Genomic DNA, 15,859 nt, shown 5'->3' with positions numbered 1-15,859 from the left:
TTATTCTGACTTGGTGCCTCCCACTGGTTTGTTTTCAAACTAGAACACAAGAGTTTCCACTTTTATTGAACATTTGCATAAAGAAACATAGGATTGCTGTCTTAAAGAATGAATGGTGATAAATACAATAAAATTTTTTTGATATCTCACATTAGGATAAAGCAGCTTTACTTAAGTTTTTAATTGATTATGTTCTTCGCCTTTTTCTGACTTAGTGATAAATATCTCTGAGAACTTAGCGTGATCTTCTGCTAACTTCTATGTTTCTCTGGACAAACTTCCTCAAAGCTTAAAAAATGGCTGTTAATCATAAATTAAAAATATGAGTCAAAGTAATGAGATAAAATGAGAGAAAAAACCCAACCCCCCCCCAGTATTTCAGAGTGAAGCAGTGAAAGCAATAAAACATAGACTTTGAATCCTAAATGTAACAAAGATTCTGTGTCCTTTTCCTTTTTCAGCTTTCCTTTGTTCTTCTAGAAATAGTTCTGTAAAAAGTTTAAACCCAACTTTTAAAAAGCATGATTAACAAATGTGACCTCCTTACTGTTGAAGCTTCTATTTTTAGATGAAGTTAAAAAAGAAAGGTGAGTTATTGTTACAGAGATTTATGTTAACCCCTTTAGCATGGAGTGGGGAAATACCAGTTTTGTCATCTACAGACTTGACTGATCTTTGTCTTTTCTGTGGTATACAGATTCTTGGTGTTGTCTGCTGTGTGATCTCAGGCTATGGTGAGCTCTCTCAGAAAGGAGTCCTAAGGGTCTTCTCAGACACTGTTCTAAGGGTGCACTGTTCCAAGTACAGTCTATATGAAGATTTATACTGTGTGTGCCCCCACCACAGGAGTCACAGGGGTTTATTAGTCTTAATGTTTCACAGACTGGCAGAAATAAGTATATTAATGATTCACAGTTACACATAAAGTTTGGATATCACAAGTGCCTCCATATCCCTGTATTAGCTGTTCTATACTGTGATACTTCAGGGATCCAAATAGCCATGTCCTTTTTCTCTGGTCCTGAGTCACTAGGTTGTGTGTAGCAAATGGACAGTGTATGGGGTGAAAACTTCTCTGCAGTTCCTGAATAAACATTTAAAATGTTTTTAGGGACCAAGCATAGTATACTATGTCAATTTTGCATTATTTAGGAGCTGAAACAAGTACATTGTGCTTTGAAATATTTTACATGTCTGCTCTAAAAATTTATCAAGTTGCTTAGACATATGAATGGCATGTTAAAATCAGTGTTGGTTGTTTCAGTCAAACTCTAGTTTATTAAAGGGTTCAGCTGAATTCTGGGCAAGTGATAAAAAATCTTTTCTGATTGATGATAGACAAGTTTTCAAAAATTCACCAATTACTTGGCAGTGCTATGTCTGCAGATTGTTGTTATATTTCTTTCTGGAAATATCAGCTATGGCTTTTTATATGACATGTCTTCAGACTGAGAGGTGTAATTCCTTTCTTCACCTGACTTCTGTAATGTATTATGCTGTTAAGACACAATGAAGCATCTTTTAGTGGTCCATTAACAAAGAAGTTGGTTGCACTGTGTGGAGAGAAATATTATCTTCCAGAAGTCTAACTAGTCAAAAAGAAGTTTAGAAAATTGGTGTCAAAAGTCAGGCTATATGCTGGATGTTCTTCCTGTTCTGTGATTTTTAAAATACTGGGCTTTCATACTTTTCTACATATTGTTCCTGATAGCCTTTGGTAGGGATTTTTTTGAAATTACCTTTAAAATTAGATCTGTACTTAGGAGTTTGTTTTCCTGTGAATGAGTCCTGCATTCATGAAAATTTTTGTGATACAAAAGCAGAAGGAAAGAAGCTCTCAAAACTAGACAACTGGGCCAGTGGGTCAGGCTAGTACTTATTGATTTAATGAAGTTCTGTTTGCAGTGGTAGATAGATTATGCTTTTTGGGAAAGAAAAGTGTGCAGCCAGATGCCAAAGATGCTAAAAAGGGTATTTCAAAATTGAACAAAATCATTTGCATGCTATATGGATCCACTTAGACCAAATAGATGAGACAGTAAACACACTGAACAGGTAATTAGCTTATAAAAATTTTCTTTTTCTAATGCAGTTTTATTGGACTGGGCATCACAGTGGAAGAGAGACCAGCTTGCCCTTCAATAATAGTCATTGCCAAATACTCACACTAAACAAATCAATTCCATGTCCATCAAGGATATGGAGTATTTCCCAGAGCTGGAAATTAGAAAATGAAAAACATTGAAGAGAAAGATACGAGGAAAATCTAACTTCCTTCAAGCCTAATCACTGTGTCTGAAAAGCTAGTTAAAGGAGAAGACATGCGGAATAAATTACAAATATAAACATTAGACATACATATTTCTACATGAAGTTGTGTACATGAAGTAGCAGTACAAATATAACCAAATGTTATCCATAGGTGGTGTCCCTGTTGGAAATAACCAAGACACATGTTCCTTTTTCTTCAGGTTCTCTTTGAACTGCATGTTTCACTGTTCTATTTACTTTTAGAATGATATGGTACATTCAAATTCAAAGAGGTTTCAAAGCTTCTTTACATAAGGAATTAGAACTGATACCGCTGAAACAGTCAGTAATTGCAGACCTTTGTAATGTTTGTTCATTATTCTGATACACAAAAGTCTATGTTCTTACATAAATTTCCAAGCACTTCATTATTTGTTGCAAAATTCCCTGTGAGCTTCTCACTGAAGTTTGACATGTATGCATCAGGTATTTTTGGTTCTCCTAGTGGTTTCATACAGTACTAGGCTGCCTTTCTAGGTGTAACCATAGAGTGATCCAAGCTCGTAACAGGAGGAGAAAACCCATCTTTGTCTGAACTTGTCAGAATCATATTCTTAGGAGGCATTGGAACATTAGTCTGTCCTTTAAGCCATTCCCCTTATCATGTCTTGGGCTCCAATAGCATCCATGGCAATAAGACACTGTATTAACTAAATATTTAATCTGTTGTATTCTTCATCTTGGATGTGTATGGACAATCGGAGTCCTTAGGACAAAACCATTTAAATCTCGATGTGTTTGATGCAGTAATAAAACCCAGTGTTCATTCTCAGAAAACTGTGGAGATAAAATCAAAACTGGTTAAGAACATGTGCTAGCTTGGCTAGTGTTGGGGTGTATATTTTCTAATGAACAAAAAATACGTTATGTATGAAATGTAGCTTAACTGGTAATAATTTGTATAAAAAGGTGCTTTCTTTCCCCTTTTTCTCCCGTTCCACCTTTGCTCTCTTTCCCATCACTCCTTTATCCTACTTTTATTCCCCTTCTACCGTTTTTCCTTCCTTCCTCCAACTTTTTAGTCAACTTCACCCCTGCCTTTTCCCCCTTCCCCTCTTCCCCACTTCTCTCTCTCTTTTTCTCACTGCTTTTTTTTTCTACAAACATGAAAAATTCTCCTTCTCTTCCCATGTCTGAGCAAGATAAATGAACTAATTTAAAACATTTTCCATGCCTCATCTGTCCACTCCACAAGCTGTCAATGAGCTTGGATTGGGAGCTTTCATGCCAATAGTCCACAGTGAGCAGTTGTAATATTTTGAAATAAGAATGTTGTTTCCATAGCAAACTTGGAATGCTTGCAACTATGCTTACCTCCACATACTTTGGGTTTATGCAAGAAGGATGATACTATGTGATACTTTCTTAACCAAAAGGTCATTTGCTTACATGTCTGCAGTAATGACATCATACTGTTCTTTTATTTTTTTTTTAAATCTCGGGAGGAAGGTAAGAGGAAAACAAATTAAAGATGGAGGGGGAAAACCATTTTAAATATAATGCTTCTGCATTTTTTGCCAATAATAATTTTAACCAGTAAGTATATTAACAACCAATATGTTTCAGTCTAGAGAGAAAAATGATTTGTGGAATTTTTATGATGGCTAAATACTCTAAGGCAAGACTCACCCTCTTCTGCATCTGGTTCTTCTGACTATTTACTTAGTGATGTTAGTACAGGACTTAGAAATGAAGGAAACATTTAGAAATAGCTTTCTATTTCTGAGATACTACAACTGATTGATTTTAGACTATAGAATTTTTTAATACATTTTAGTATGTCTTAAAGAATATAATACATTTTCTGTTCTGCCTTATCACTTTTGTCTGTTCAAATGACAGTATTTTCCGGTTAGGTATAATGTTAACATCAACTCTGCTGAAAAATAGGTTTTGACTTTTGGCTGAAAGCTTCAGAAATAATCTTTTCTTTGTAAATTATGGAGTCCCTCAAGATTTTTAGAACTGAAAAGTAAACTTTCTGTGATACAGTGCATGTTAAACTTATGTGTGCCTTGACCTCATCCTCAAACAAAAAAACCCCAAACAACAAGAACGAAAAGAAGAAGCCCGCACCAAAAAAAAAATACCCTAGAGAGTTCTAATTCTGAAATAGCTGTTTATTCCAAGTTTTGACTTACTTGGTTAAACGTTTATATACCATTGTTAGTACCTGGGAATGGCATGACTCGCATTTGCTTGATTTACTGTAGGAATGACAGGTAACATGGCCAGTAACGTAAGTACACTAAATGTTTTTACTTATCCTAATTTTCTAATAGTGTATTCTGTCCACAGCAGCTTCCCTTCAACAGAGAACAACTTGACAAGCAGCTGTGCCCTCATTCAGTGTACTTCACAAGCACAATATTTTCCTTCCCAGAGGCAAAGTGCATTCACCTACATAATTGGCCATGACCCCTTCTTGCCCAGAGGACAGATACTGAAGTCCATTCCTGCCTTCTAATCTTTTAAGATGCAAAGCAGCACATTAATGTCATTCTAGTAGGTAGATGGAATTTTGATATGTGTGCTTTTATTGTCATCAGAGGTTTCTGTTTGAGCTTGACAAGATTCTTGTTTCTGAGCATTTAAACTTGCGTGTCTTAAACTCTGTATGATTATCTCGTTAGTAATACTGTTTGCTTTTGACTCTGTATGGAACTACATTTTTAGTCTATGGATACTGCCTTGCTGACTAGCCATTCTCAAAAATGATAGTTTATTAGATGGTGCTACCTTTATTTTGATAAAAACTGTCTTTGCATTTTTTTTTTATTTCTTAAATTGTTTTTTGGATATTACTAAGAATATAATCCTTTCAATGCTGCATCTCGGTGGTCTAATTTTAACTGCTCTCTTATTAGAATAGCAAATTTATGTGCGTTTGTATGTGTTTATATGAAGTACTATAAGGCAATTGTTAAAAAATAAACTATGTAGAAACAGTGCTGATTTCTGTACTAGGTATAAATAATGATGTTACTCAGAGCAATGCTGTGCATTAAATGGCAACTCATGAAGATTTGGAGCCTGAAATGGCCCTACAGTGTCTTAAAATTCTCTATTCATTGCCTGTTAAAGGCTTTTCTGAGCTGGCAAATTCTAGATGTCTTCTCTAACTATTTTGTATAGCCATGCTGTATTTTATGGGGAGTCTGTCTCTTTTGAAACTGAATAATACAAAGTCTGCCACGGGAATTTAGCTTGACTGGCTTTGCAGGAAAACCAGTGGGGATTATGATGGAGAAGTTAAACATCAATCAGCAGTGTGCCCTTGCAGCAGGGGACCAACTGCATCTGGGGCATGATTTGTAATAGTGTACCCATCAGGCCCAAGGTATTGATCCATCCTTCGCTTTTATTTGACTTTTGTTAAGACAGCACCTGGTCTGGCTTTTATTGACATATGGGAGCAAGTTCAATGAAAGGTCACTGGGATGGTCAGGTCTGGAGCACAGAACATGTACAGAGGGACTGAGGAAACTGGGTCTGTTCAACCTGGAAAAGAGACACCTTTTTGCAAAGATCTCACTGCTATTTATACCAAGGTAATCAGAGGATACAGGCAACAGGGAGATGGATGCTTTTTGGAAGTGCATTGTAGTAAGAGGCAAAGAACACAAATCAGAATATGGTAAATTCCAGTGTTGTGAAAAGAGTTTATTACTATGAAAGCTGATGGTTGAACACTCCCAACAGGTGCCCAGGAAGGTTGAGGGATCTTTGTCTTTGCAGATGTTCAAAAGTCAGGTGGATGGGCCTTATGCAACCTGATTTAGGTCTGCTTTGTCAGTGTTGGTGTACATGAGCTCTGCAGGTCCCCACTAACCTCCATTCTTCTTTGGAATAGTTTTGTCCTTGTTTTGCACAGTTGTTTTGTCTCTGTGCCACACACTGGGGTTTAGAACTGTGTGACTGAATGACTGCAGTGCAGAAAAGAACCTGAAGTTGACCATTGCCTTAAATTCCTGTAATGCCTGTAGGAATCAGCTGGAAAAAGTGCAGTTACAGTATAATAATGGGATGCCTGGAGGCTGCAGCAGTGAGGCAGTGAAATGATGCCTCATCACCTTTTCAGCCTAAATGGCATTTCACAGCTTGTCAGATATTTTAGCTTTTGTGTAAATGGCAAATCTATTCAAACTGGTCTATGCAAATCTGAAGGAAAGTTTTAATAAAAAGGCTTTCTTCCTGAAGAATAAAGAAAAGGAGATTATTTCTAGCCTCCTGTATTAATCTTCCTGAAATTTTGCCCTTCCAATACTAGCATCAATCATTTCTTGTTCACTTCAGGATGCCTGAAAGATGCACTGAATACAGGCACAGTGCTTCTGAAAAAAAGGTCTTTTTAAGCTTCTGTGTTTGTTATAGTACATTCTGGAGACTAGAAGGTGAAAATTGTGGGGGATAGAAACACAAAAGAAGACCTGCAACGTTTGAAAGCTACAGGGAAAGAAACATTGTCTGGGAAAAAGATTTGTTTTGTACTCTAATAAAAATGCATATTAAAAAAATAGTGACTATGTAGAAACTAAAGATAAAATCTTGAGAGTCTGCTTATAAGGTTTGGGCTCACAGTCACATAATATTATTTCTGAAAGCAGGTGGATATGAAGTGGGTAAAAGAAGAGTTAGGATGACTAAATTCTCAGTGTCACCTGGTGTATATGAGTCTGGAAGAAAGGGGGGTTTATTCTTGTGTTCAGTTAATATGTGCTAGCAGAATATTCCCTATGTATATAGGGATTCTTCTCTTTGAAGAAAATGTTGGTGATTGAATGTTTTCCTTTTAGTACTTGTTGTAAATAAAACTGAGGAGATAGTAGAGATATGTTTATATGGTATTTTTATTCTATGGTAGAATTAGAGACTTCTCATGTACTTTCAGAGTATCTCTGACAGTATAGAATACTAGTGGTATTGCACTAGCCTGAAAAGAAGTAGGGACTTAATGGCAGTGCTTGGTGTTGAAATGTGATTATGAAGTTGAGAACTTCAAGAATACTGAAAATAAATATACAGCAGTTTATTTGCCAAGATATGGCATAGTCACAGATTTGGTGATTGCAAGTACTACTGTGCAGACCACAGCTGAAGCCCTGACATGGCCTTTTATTTCTTACTTTTTGCCTCACACACTTGTTTTACCAGCTACTGAGACTGCATAGTGTATCACAGGAGCACAAACCCTTTCATGGACTTTCAAAATAAGTACTTCTTCACCAAGTATTTTGTTTTTCTTTCTCTTTTAACCTACAGTTAATGACTCTTTCATTACAATCACACAATCCATGCTTCAGGAGAAACAAGATTTTTCTTAGCTCTGCACTGTTTTTTTGTCTTTCTTATTAATTAGAAGCTATTCGTACCTTAACAGTTTGACTGAAATAATAGATGGATACTGTATTTATATGTGATTTTGGCAAGTCCTGGTAGATTTTTATCTGCTGTTAAAGTTGTATTTTAAATCAGTATGTATATGTGGCACGATTTCAGTATCTTTTCATGTTTAGTTCAAAGTTAAACAACTTACAAGTGCACTCATTGAGAGTAGACCCAAAACTACATTACCACAGAGTTATTAGAGAATAGGATTATTGTTTCTAATTGCTACTGATGCAGAAGTGTTATGTTTACTTCTCTGCTGAAATGTGCAACTAAAAGAATTTCGCCTACATCTAGATAATGTCTGCCATCTTTAATTTGCCACAACCCTATCCTATAGGCGGACTTACTGAATAGTAAGAAATTACAAATCATTTTCTATAAGCGCTAGGGGCTTTTCCCCCTGAGGTACTGGTTGTTATGTTTGAAATACCAGAGTGATGCCAGATAGTCTCTTGATACTTTTTCTAACAACATTCCTAGTTAATTTTATATAATTGCCTAAACATGCTGAGCAATGAAGTAGAATAGATCATCTAACAGTCTCTTTCTTTACATCTTCTGATTCTAAGATCTCTCAGTTTCATAGCTCCAATACTCATCTCAGTTTAAATTAATCAGGAATAAAAGGAAACATAAAACGTAAAAACAGTAATGAGTTTGTTTCCATAGAAACACACCATGCTCTCTGCCAAAATTAAGTGCTGACTTTGTATTCTAAAAGATGGTTGTGCAGACAACATGCGCTCACTAGTCTGCAGATAATGCGTCAAATGTCTTCCTAGTATGCATCTTCTGACTGCATTGTACATTGTTAACAAATCTTTGTGCCAGTACCTTGCTACCAACCTGTGCTATAATATTTTCTCACTTTTATTCCATGTTCTGGCTTTGGAATGGAAAAGATTCGTTTCACTGTGCAGTTTATACTGTAAGTCTCAGGTTATAACAGTTGATAAGCTGGTGAAGCTCTTTCTGTCAGTGTTCCCTGTAAAATCTTTGCTCTGTTAAAAATGTATGGGTATCTATGGGTTCTGTTGCTTACAGTGGGGTGACTTTTCAAATCTAGGGTGTGGTCATACATAGTATCAATATTGCTTATTTGGTAATATAAATTCTGAAGCAAAATAGATTAATTACAGAATGAAGATATGATAAAGAAGACATTATAGAAAAAAAATACCTGTGATTTTTCATTAATTTTCTTAATGTTAACAATGGTGTCTCTGTCTTAATATTTCAAATGATACATAGAAGGCAAAAAGCTGGCAAATATGTAAAAGAGAAAGAGAATATACAAATCAGTTACTGACTAGTGTTACTAACCAACTGCAGCAGCAGCAGCAGAACTCTTATGGGATGAGTTTTAGTAATATTCAGAAATCTAATAATTTTTAGAGGCTATCTTGAAATAGCTTCTTTTTGTAGCATTTAGTGCTTTACTACAGTGAACTCCTTCACTTAAGTCACTCTGATTGACAAGGCATAGAGATAATTTTGGGAGAAATCAATAGTCAAAATTGTTTCCTAAAATCCATCCCTGGCTTTTTGCTGTGACCTCAGCTTGTGCTTATTTTCATAAATCCTTCCATCAGAAAACACTGCTACTGTGATTAATTCATGATCCCCTTTTAGGGACTGGAATTTTATTTGTAAATACCACTCCTTTTGAGGGAAGCAATTTCTAAATCTTTAAATAAGGATGCATAAAAATTATTATAAAAGTTACCAGTGGGCTTTCTTTTGCAAAATGCTGACATCCGGTTTCCCCAGACTAGTTTTTAAATATCCATTCTGTTTATAGATTTGCAGACTATTAACATTAAAGAGCTATTCCGTGATGATGGAATTCATTTTCACCAGAATATTTTTCTTTTGGGGGGCAAAAAGGGGTCATTTCACAATCTAGAAAATTGCAGTACATTGTTCTGTCCTATATTCTTAATCTCCAGTTATATAAAGAATTTTATTTATTCTCCAATTCTTTTTCATCTGGATTTCTGATTAAGATTGATCCTCAGCTACTTTCCCCTTGGTCTCTGCTTTGCACTAATATCTAGGAATCATTAAATCAAAATTACATTCTTCCTAGCTGTCTAGAATTGCTTTAGCTGGTAGGAACAGCTGTAGTTTCAAGTTACTGAAAAACTGTCATTTGGGCATTGAATTAACATTATTGTATTTTAGAAAATGTGTTCATGGTATGTAAAGTTTTTCATTTCACAAGTAGCATACTTACATACCTAAATACAAGCTTTGCTCTGACAAAGAGGTGTTCAGACTTTTTCTTTTGCAGAAATAGTTTGTGATTGGTTCCATTCTATACGATTCCTTCATTTTACAAACTTATGAAAGTCAGACTTCAGGGAAGAGCTGGGGGGAGAGTGAAACCTCAGTCTTCACAGCCAGTAGTTCCCTTTTTTCTCATGAGATTCTAATGCCTTTTTCCTTTGGTCTCTTCCAGTGGGGTTATTTTAATTTTTTATTTTTTGTACATTGGCATCATCCTCCCCTTTTTTTTTCATGTATCACAAAGTTGAAAAAAAGATTTAAATTCATATGTTGTAGAAGCCCAAGTGAGAGTATGAGAAATACATTATTTTTCACAAGCCAGGGAGGGAAAGAATTGCCAGTATGGGCCAGACACAGCACAGTTCAATTTACTATCTATAGCTAATATACAGCTAACATACAGCTAATATACAGCTCATGTAGTTCAGCTAATGTTCCAAAAGTCTATGCAAAACAGGTTTTTTATAGCTTTGCTTTTATTCTATGTGTTCTGATTTTATCTATCAGTTAGAGTGGATTGACTATTCAATGTATAGTTTCAAATATGAAGGAGCTTTTTGTCTTATGTCTGAATGGGGCTATGTTTCCTGATACAGTTATGCAAGCTGTAGTTTGCTTGTATACTGGACTTCTATGTGTACTTTTCAAAATTCATGCCTTGGTTTGAGAGTCATTGTAAAGCTGAGATAGATACATCTGCAACATCCTTCTCAGTGTCATGCTTGGACAAAGGACACAGCATCTTACATAAAATAAGAAGCATATTTCTTTATTTGCAAATCTTGATTATTTTCCTGCATTCTTGAAAGAAGGTTTTCATAGTTCTTCTGGTACTCCTTAAGGACAGGGAGAAATAGGATGCTTTTTCTTTTCCTGCATGTACAGTAATATTTTTCTTCCTGTTCACATCCATGATCTTAATCTTGTTGATACCTGAAGAGTATATGAGTGTAGCACAAAAGATTAATGTTTTGGAGTTAACTGATGTAACAATTACCTTCCTTGTATTTGGTAGTGAGATGGATTTATTGCATGGTTTAAATAGGAATTTTTTCACTTACATCATGCAAACTTAAATCTGCATTCACAGAAATACATATTGCCAAGCAGCGTTCCTTTTATAGAAGAGTAAATTTGAAGCAACTTTACTTCTCATCAGAATTACACTAATTTAACACCAACATGACTGAAATAAGAATATAGACAATAGTAATTGGACAGCTTGTTTTTTAATTAATTATTTTCAGTACTTTCAAGTTGAAACTCTGAAAAACACTGTGAGAAGGGTTTGCTCACACTATGCCGGGTTGTCAGACATGTTCTCCTTAAGTTAACCTGTGCTGGAAGAGAACAGAATAATCAGCCTCTCTTATGGGGAGGGATGAAGTTTTACTCTAATTTCCAAGGATTTGGCCATGCCATTTAATGTGTCCCAGTTGCAGTTTTCCTGACTACATTTCCAGCTTCTTTTTCAGCATTTCTTGCTGTCCTTACATGGCTTTTATTTTCCTCAGATTTTCTACTTCTGGAAGGTAATTAACCTTAAAATATTAATATAGAAGAACAGTTGTACATAATTAGAATTGTAAGTTCATATTTTTTTATGAAGCATTACTCACATAGTGTAGTTTTAGATTTTTGCATCTCCCAGATTTTTATAATACTTTAGTAAGATGCAGGAGAAACTTAAAAACACATTGTAATGTTTACATGTTTGCTCCCTTGTGCATGTGCAACCAGTAATTTAAAGGGGACAGGCACTTCCTGCTGTAACATTACAATTTCTTCAGTTAATGCTAGTTGAGCTGTACTTTAATTCATTCCTTTTCCTCATTCTCCACATTTTGTTTGAACTGCATTTTTGGGGTATTTGTTTCAGGACACGTGGGATTTTTTTGTGTATGGTCTTGGTTTTGGGCTTTTTTGGTTGGTTTGTTGGGGTTTTGGTTGGCTGTTTTTTTGTTGTTGTTGCTTTATTTTGTTTTTCTTTTAATACTCATAAGTGCTCTTCTTCCATTAATTGGATTGGTGCGTTTATGTGTATATCTATGAAAAAGCATTACGGAGAAGTGCTGTTATTTGTATGAACTCAGTGTCTAGACATTTCACATATCAGATTTCAATTGTATTATCTACCTGGAATTTCCACTTAGTAGGTTCTGAATATGTATATATAGAAGAAATCTTTAAGCTCCCTTGGAAAACAGTTACTCCGCTTACCTGAAAAGTACCTCATGCACATGAATACAAACGCACAACAAGATGTCAGCACATGAGCGAAATCTCTGAAACATTTCTTGTGATGGCAAAATCATCTTGACGTCTTATAAGGCTTTCAAAACCTGATGGTGGTACAGTAGAGTGAGCTGAATTCTGGTCCTTTTAGTGAATGATAGCTAAAATTTTTCACTAAGTTCAGATGCTAGGCACTACTCTTAATTTCTGCTTGTGCAATGCCATGCAGGCAGTTTGCTTTCAAAGGGTGAACATGAAGGCAGAACTTCAAGAGTATTTCACATTCAGGATGATACAGGAACTAGAACCAGTGAGTGTGGCAGGACTAGCCCTTACCAGTATTATTTCTGTCACTGTGTGCCAGAAGTCATTGAAGTTATTTAAGTGCTGAATTATATAATAAAATTTCTGCTGGTTTTATGCAGAATATGAAAATCAATAAACAATGGAGAAAAAAGTTCTCTGGTCACCCGTGAATAAGAATTAGACGTGACTTATTAGTAAATATTTTGAATTATTAATCATGTAGCAAAACCACATCAAAATTATTTTTACTTGTGTTCTCAACATAGGCAGATGAGTGTGTTTAACAAATCGGTGGGCAGCAAATTTAGAACGAATGGAAGTAAGCAATATTCCAAGAGTATGTTTGACTGAATTAATTGTTTTGTGTCATTGCATAAAATCTATTTATGATAGCTGAGATAATTTTGTGATCATCAATAACATTTGCATTTTTGTTAGTTGTGATGAGAGCTATCAGAGGATAGTTCTCATATGTGATATAAAACAGTTGGCCATAGAAGTTACTGAAATAATTATTCTACCTGGTGTGCTTGTTAATGCCTTACGGTGGCAAGGTACTGTTCATCTTGTATTGTATTTTTTAGTATATTAGAACTTACTCCCCAGACTTGGTTAACCTAGCTTATATCCCTTCGTCTTCTTTTCCTAGTGGCTCCTTACTTGTGTCACTTAGAAAATAGTGACATTATTTTGATGTGGTCTTCATTTTTTCAAAAGGAAAGAAACCAGTGTGTCTTGATACCAGTAAGTCTGTTGACATGATGATTGAGTACATGACATGAGGAAATACACGCTACTGTATTGACATTATATTAAATATTCAACCAATGAAAACCAGGCTAAAAAATAAAAATGGTCTTAGGAACAGCCTTCAGCTGTAGAATTATGCAAAGGCTTGAGATAAAGGAAACATCTCTGACTTAGATTTATCCACTGTAGCAGGCTATCTGAGGATGTTGTAGAAACTGTTTCCTGAAGGTGTTAGATTAGCCATTTTACAAAGACTGTCTACATATATATTTAGTCCAGCTTTATAGTAGGGAACTAAGTTATATGATATATGGAAGTCCTGTTTAGCCCTACATTTCAGTGTGCCTATTCTCTTTATTTTTGAGTCTTGCTGTTGTTTTTTGTCAAATCATGTATAGGTTTTTCGATTTACCAATTTTAGGAGGAATAGGTTAATTTTCAGAGTATGGAATTTAAAATTACACTTTTAAGTATCTGTCTATCTATCTATCTATCTATTTTTCTTGCTATAGCATTGGAACAGATTGTCTTCAAATTGATATAAAAAGGCAAAAATGCTAGGTGTTAATTACCATATTACTAAGTTCCTTGTAATTAATAAATGCTTTTCCTTTTGCTGTGCATATTGTAAGGTAAAAAATGTAATAATTGGATCACAAATAACTTTTTGGTCTTTGAGTTACTTGCATGAGTCAGTGAAGTTGGAGTAACAAAGAAAATACTCTGCTTATTTTGTTCCTATAGAAATGTATCTTCTGCAGGCAGAGAGTTAAGAAAATCTCTGGTGCCTGCATTCAGTGTTCATATGGACGCTGCCCAGCATCCTTCCATGTTACCTGTGCCCACGCTACAGGAGTGCTGATGGAACCTGATGACTGGCCATATGTTTTCTACATCACATGTTTCAGGCACAAGATCAACCGAAATGTGGTAAGGAATATATTTTATTTGTTAAAAAATGGAATTGCAGAATTAAATTATGTTTTCAGAGAAAATGGAGGAGAGGATCCACACTATGTATTATAGTAGTTCTGTCTGTCATATTTTCATGCTTAGCAATCTATTACACCTTGAAAGTTTTTCCTTATGCGGTTACCTGGGAGAAATAATTCCTGGTATGCCTAACACGTTTTTGCATTTAAAGTCCTTGTTGAATATATTGTTTTGACAGCCAGAACAAATCTCTGAGTTCTCTGTTTTGTTAACCTGAAGTGTATTATAAATACCCAGATCACAATATCTTGCAAATACTCAGAGATCCTGTGAGATAATGGATGTGGTGTATATGTAAAATCTTTGTTCTGCAGCCAAAGAGTCTCTTGAAAATATCCAATTATAATTATTCTGTCATCTGGCAAAGTCACACTGGCATGCCATGAAAATTCATGTTATGACTGCCTTTTTATTTCTATTCTGTGCTGAGGAGGAGCCTTTAATTTTAGATGAGACACAATGAAGAATTAGTTTAATGTCTTTTACTTGAATAAATGGTTGGTATCTCAGTTAAGAGAGAACTCTTGCTGCTCATCTTGGGCTTTTAAAGCTGTATTTTGCTTCCTAGCAAACTAGAAAGACTTAACATAGTCTTATTAAAAGAACTTGGTGAGTTAGTCAAGTTGGACTTTTTTTTCTCCTTTATGCCTTAGGAATGAAAGACATAAACCCAGGTAATGTCTGTGTAATAGATGTTGTTCTTTCAAGACCTTCTCAGTGAATCCTTGGTCTTAATGACAAGACTACTGAAGAGTAGGATTTTCTTTCAAGTGTACTAAATTTTAATGCCTCCCAACTAGAGTAATCAGTCCTGAGTGTTCAATCTGCAGGTGGTTCTTAAAAAGGGAGATATATTGTTTATCCCTGTTTAAATTTTCCATAGAATTGTTAAGCTTTTTAATATTTTTGTTTTACAAGATGAATTAACATGTTAAACCAGTACACTTTACATGGTTTTAATTTCTTCAAACATTTTCCAAGAAAATTAGTCTGGTTTTAAAAACAAACAAACCTCTATCTGTACAGGCAACTTAAGATACTCTACTTGGGGTATTTTGAAAACTTTATAATTAGCTGAAAATTACTGGTTTAAATTAATGGCCAGTAAAAATAGGGCCAACATTTCCCAAATTTTTTCTAGTATCTTTTTGGAAAAAGTCTTTATATTCTAGGTAGTGAGATTTGCATCAGTCCCATAAATCCCATGCTTTCTTAGTGATTTTCTTGACCTATATTAGGTAGTCTACAAGTAAAGAAACCGCATCAACTATGGAAAAAGCCAGGATTTTGTGTGGCTATTGTTTAAGAGGCTGTGTGAAGGACATTGAAAGTATCTTGGAATGAGACTATTACATCCTTCCCTGAAACTCAGCACTAACCTTTTATGAAAAGATTCAGTATTATTACCTTTTTTTTTCCATGGCTCAGCTGAAAGTCAGGCTTGCAGAAGAGAAACAAAAATTAGGCTTTTGTGTTTTCAATTGAGTCAAAACTTGGAAAGAGCAGATACGTTGTTAAAGAATCTTTTTCTGTAAAATTCTTAGCTTACTCCTGAGACAAAGGAGAATGCCATATGTTTTTAAAT

At 35.1% G+C, this 15,859-nt stretch overlaps 1 protein-coding gene across 7 annotated transcripts in view; it reads left to right on the top strand.

Annotated features, from left to right (window-relative positions):
• The window catches only part of KDM4C (lysine demethylase 4C), a 290,549-nt gene that overhangs the window by 202,310 nt on the left and 72,380 nt on the right, over positions 1 to 15,859 (top strand). For all 7 annotated transcript variants that reach the window (XR_006013641.1, XM_042013234.1, XM_042013232.1 and 4 more), the window contains one exon: positions 14,026 to 14,211. Coding sequence is in view for 6 of the 7 variants with exons in the window: in XM_042013234.1 (XP_041869168.1) it covers positions 14,026 to 14,211 (186 nt within the window). In the remaining variant the exon portion in view is untranslated. The remainder of the gene's footprint in view (positions 1 to 14,025; positions 14,212 to 15,859) is intronic.

Source organism: Corvus kubaryi, unplaced genomic scaffold (assembly GCF_017639235.1).
Source record: "Corvus kubaryi isolate FWS band 111438036 unplaced genomic scaffold, C.kubaryi_AGA036_p1.0 split1-37296, whole genome shotgun sequence".
NCBI lineage: Eukaryota > Metazoa > Chordata > Aves > Passeriformes > Corvidae > Corvus > Corvus kubaryi.
This window is presented reverse-complemented; position numbering and strand designations above follow the sequence as displayed.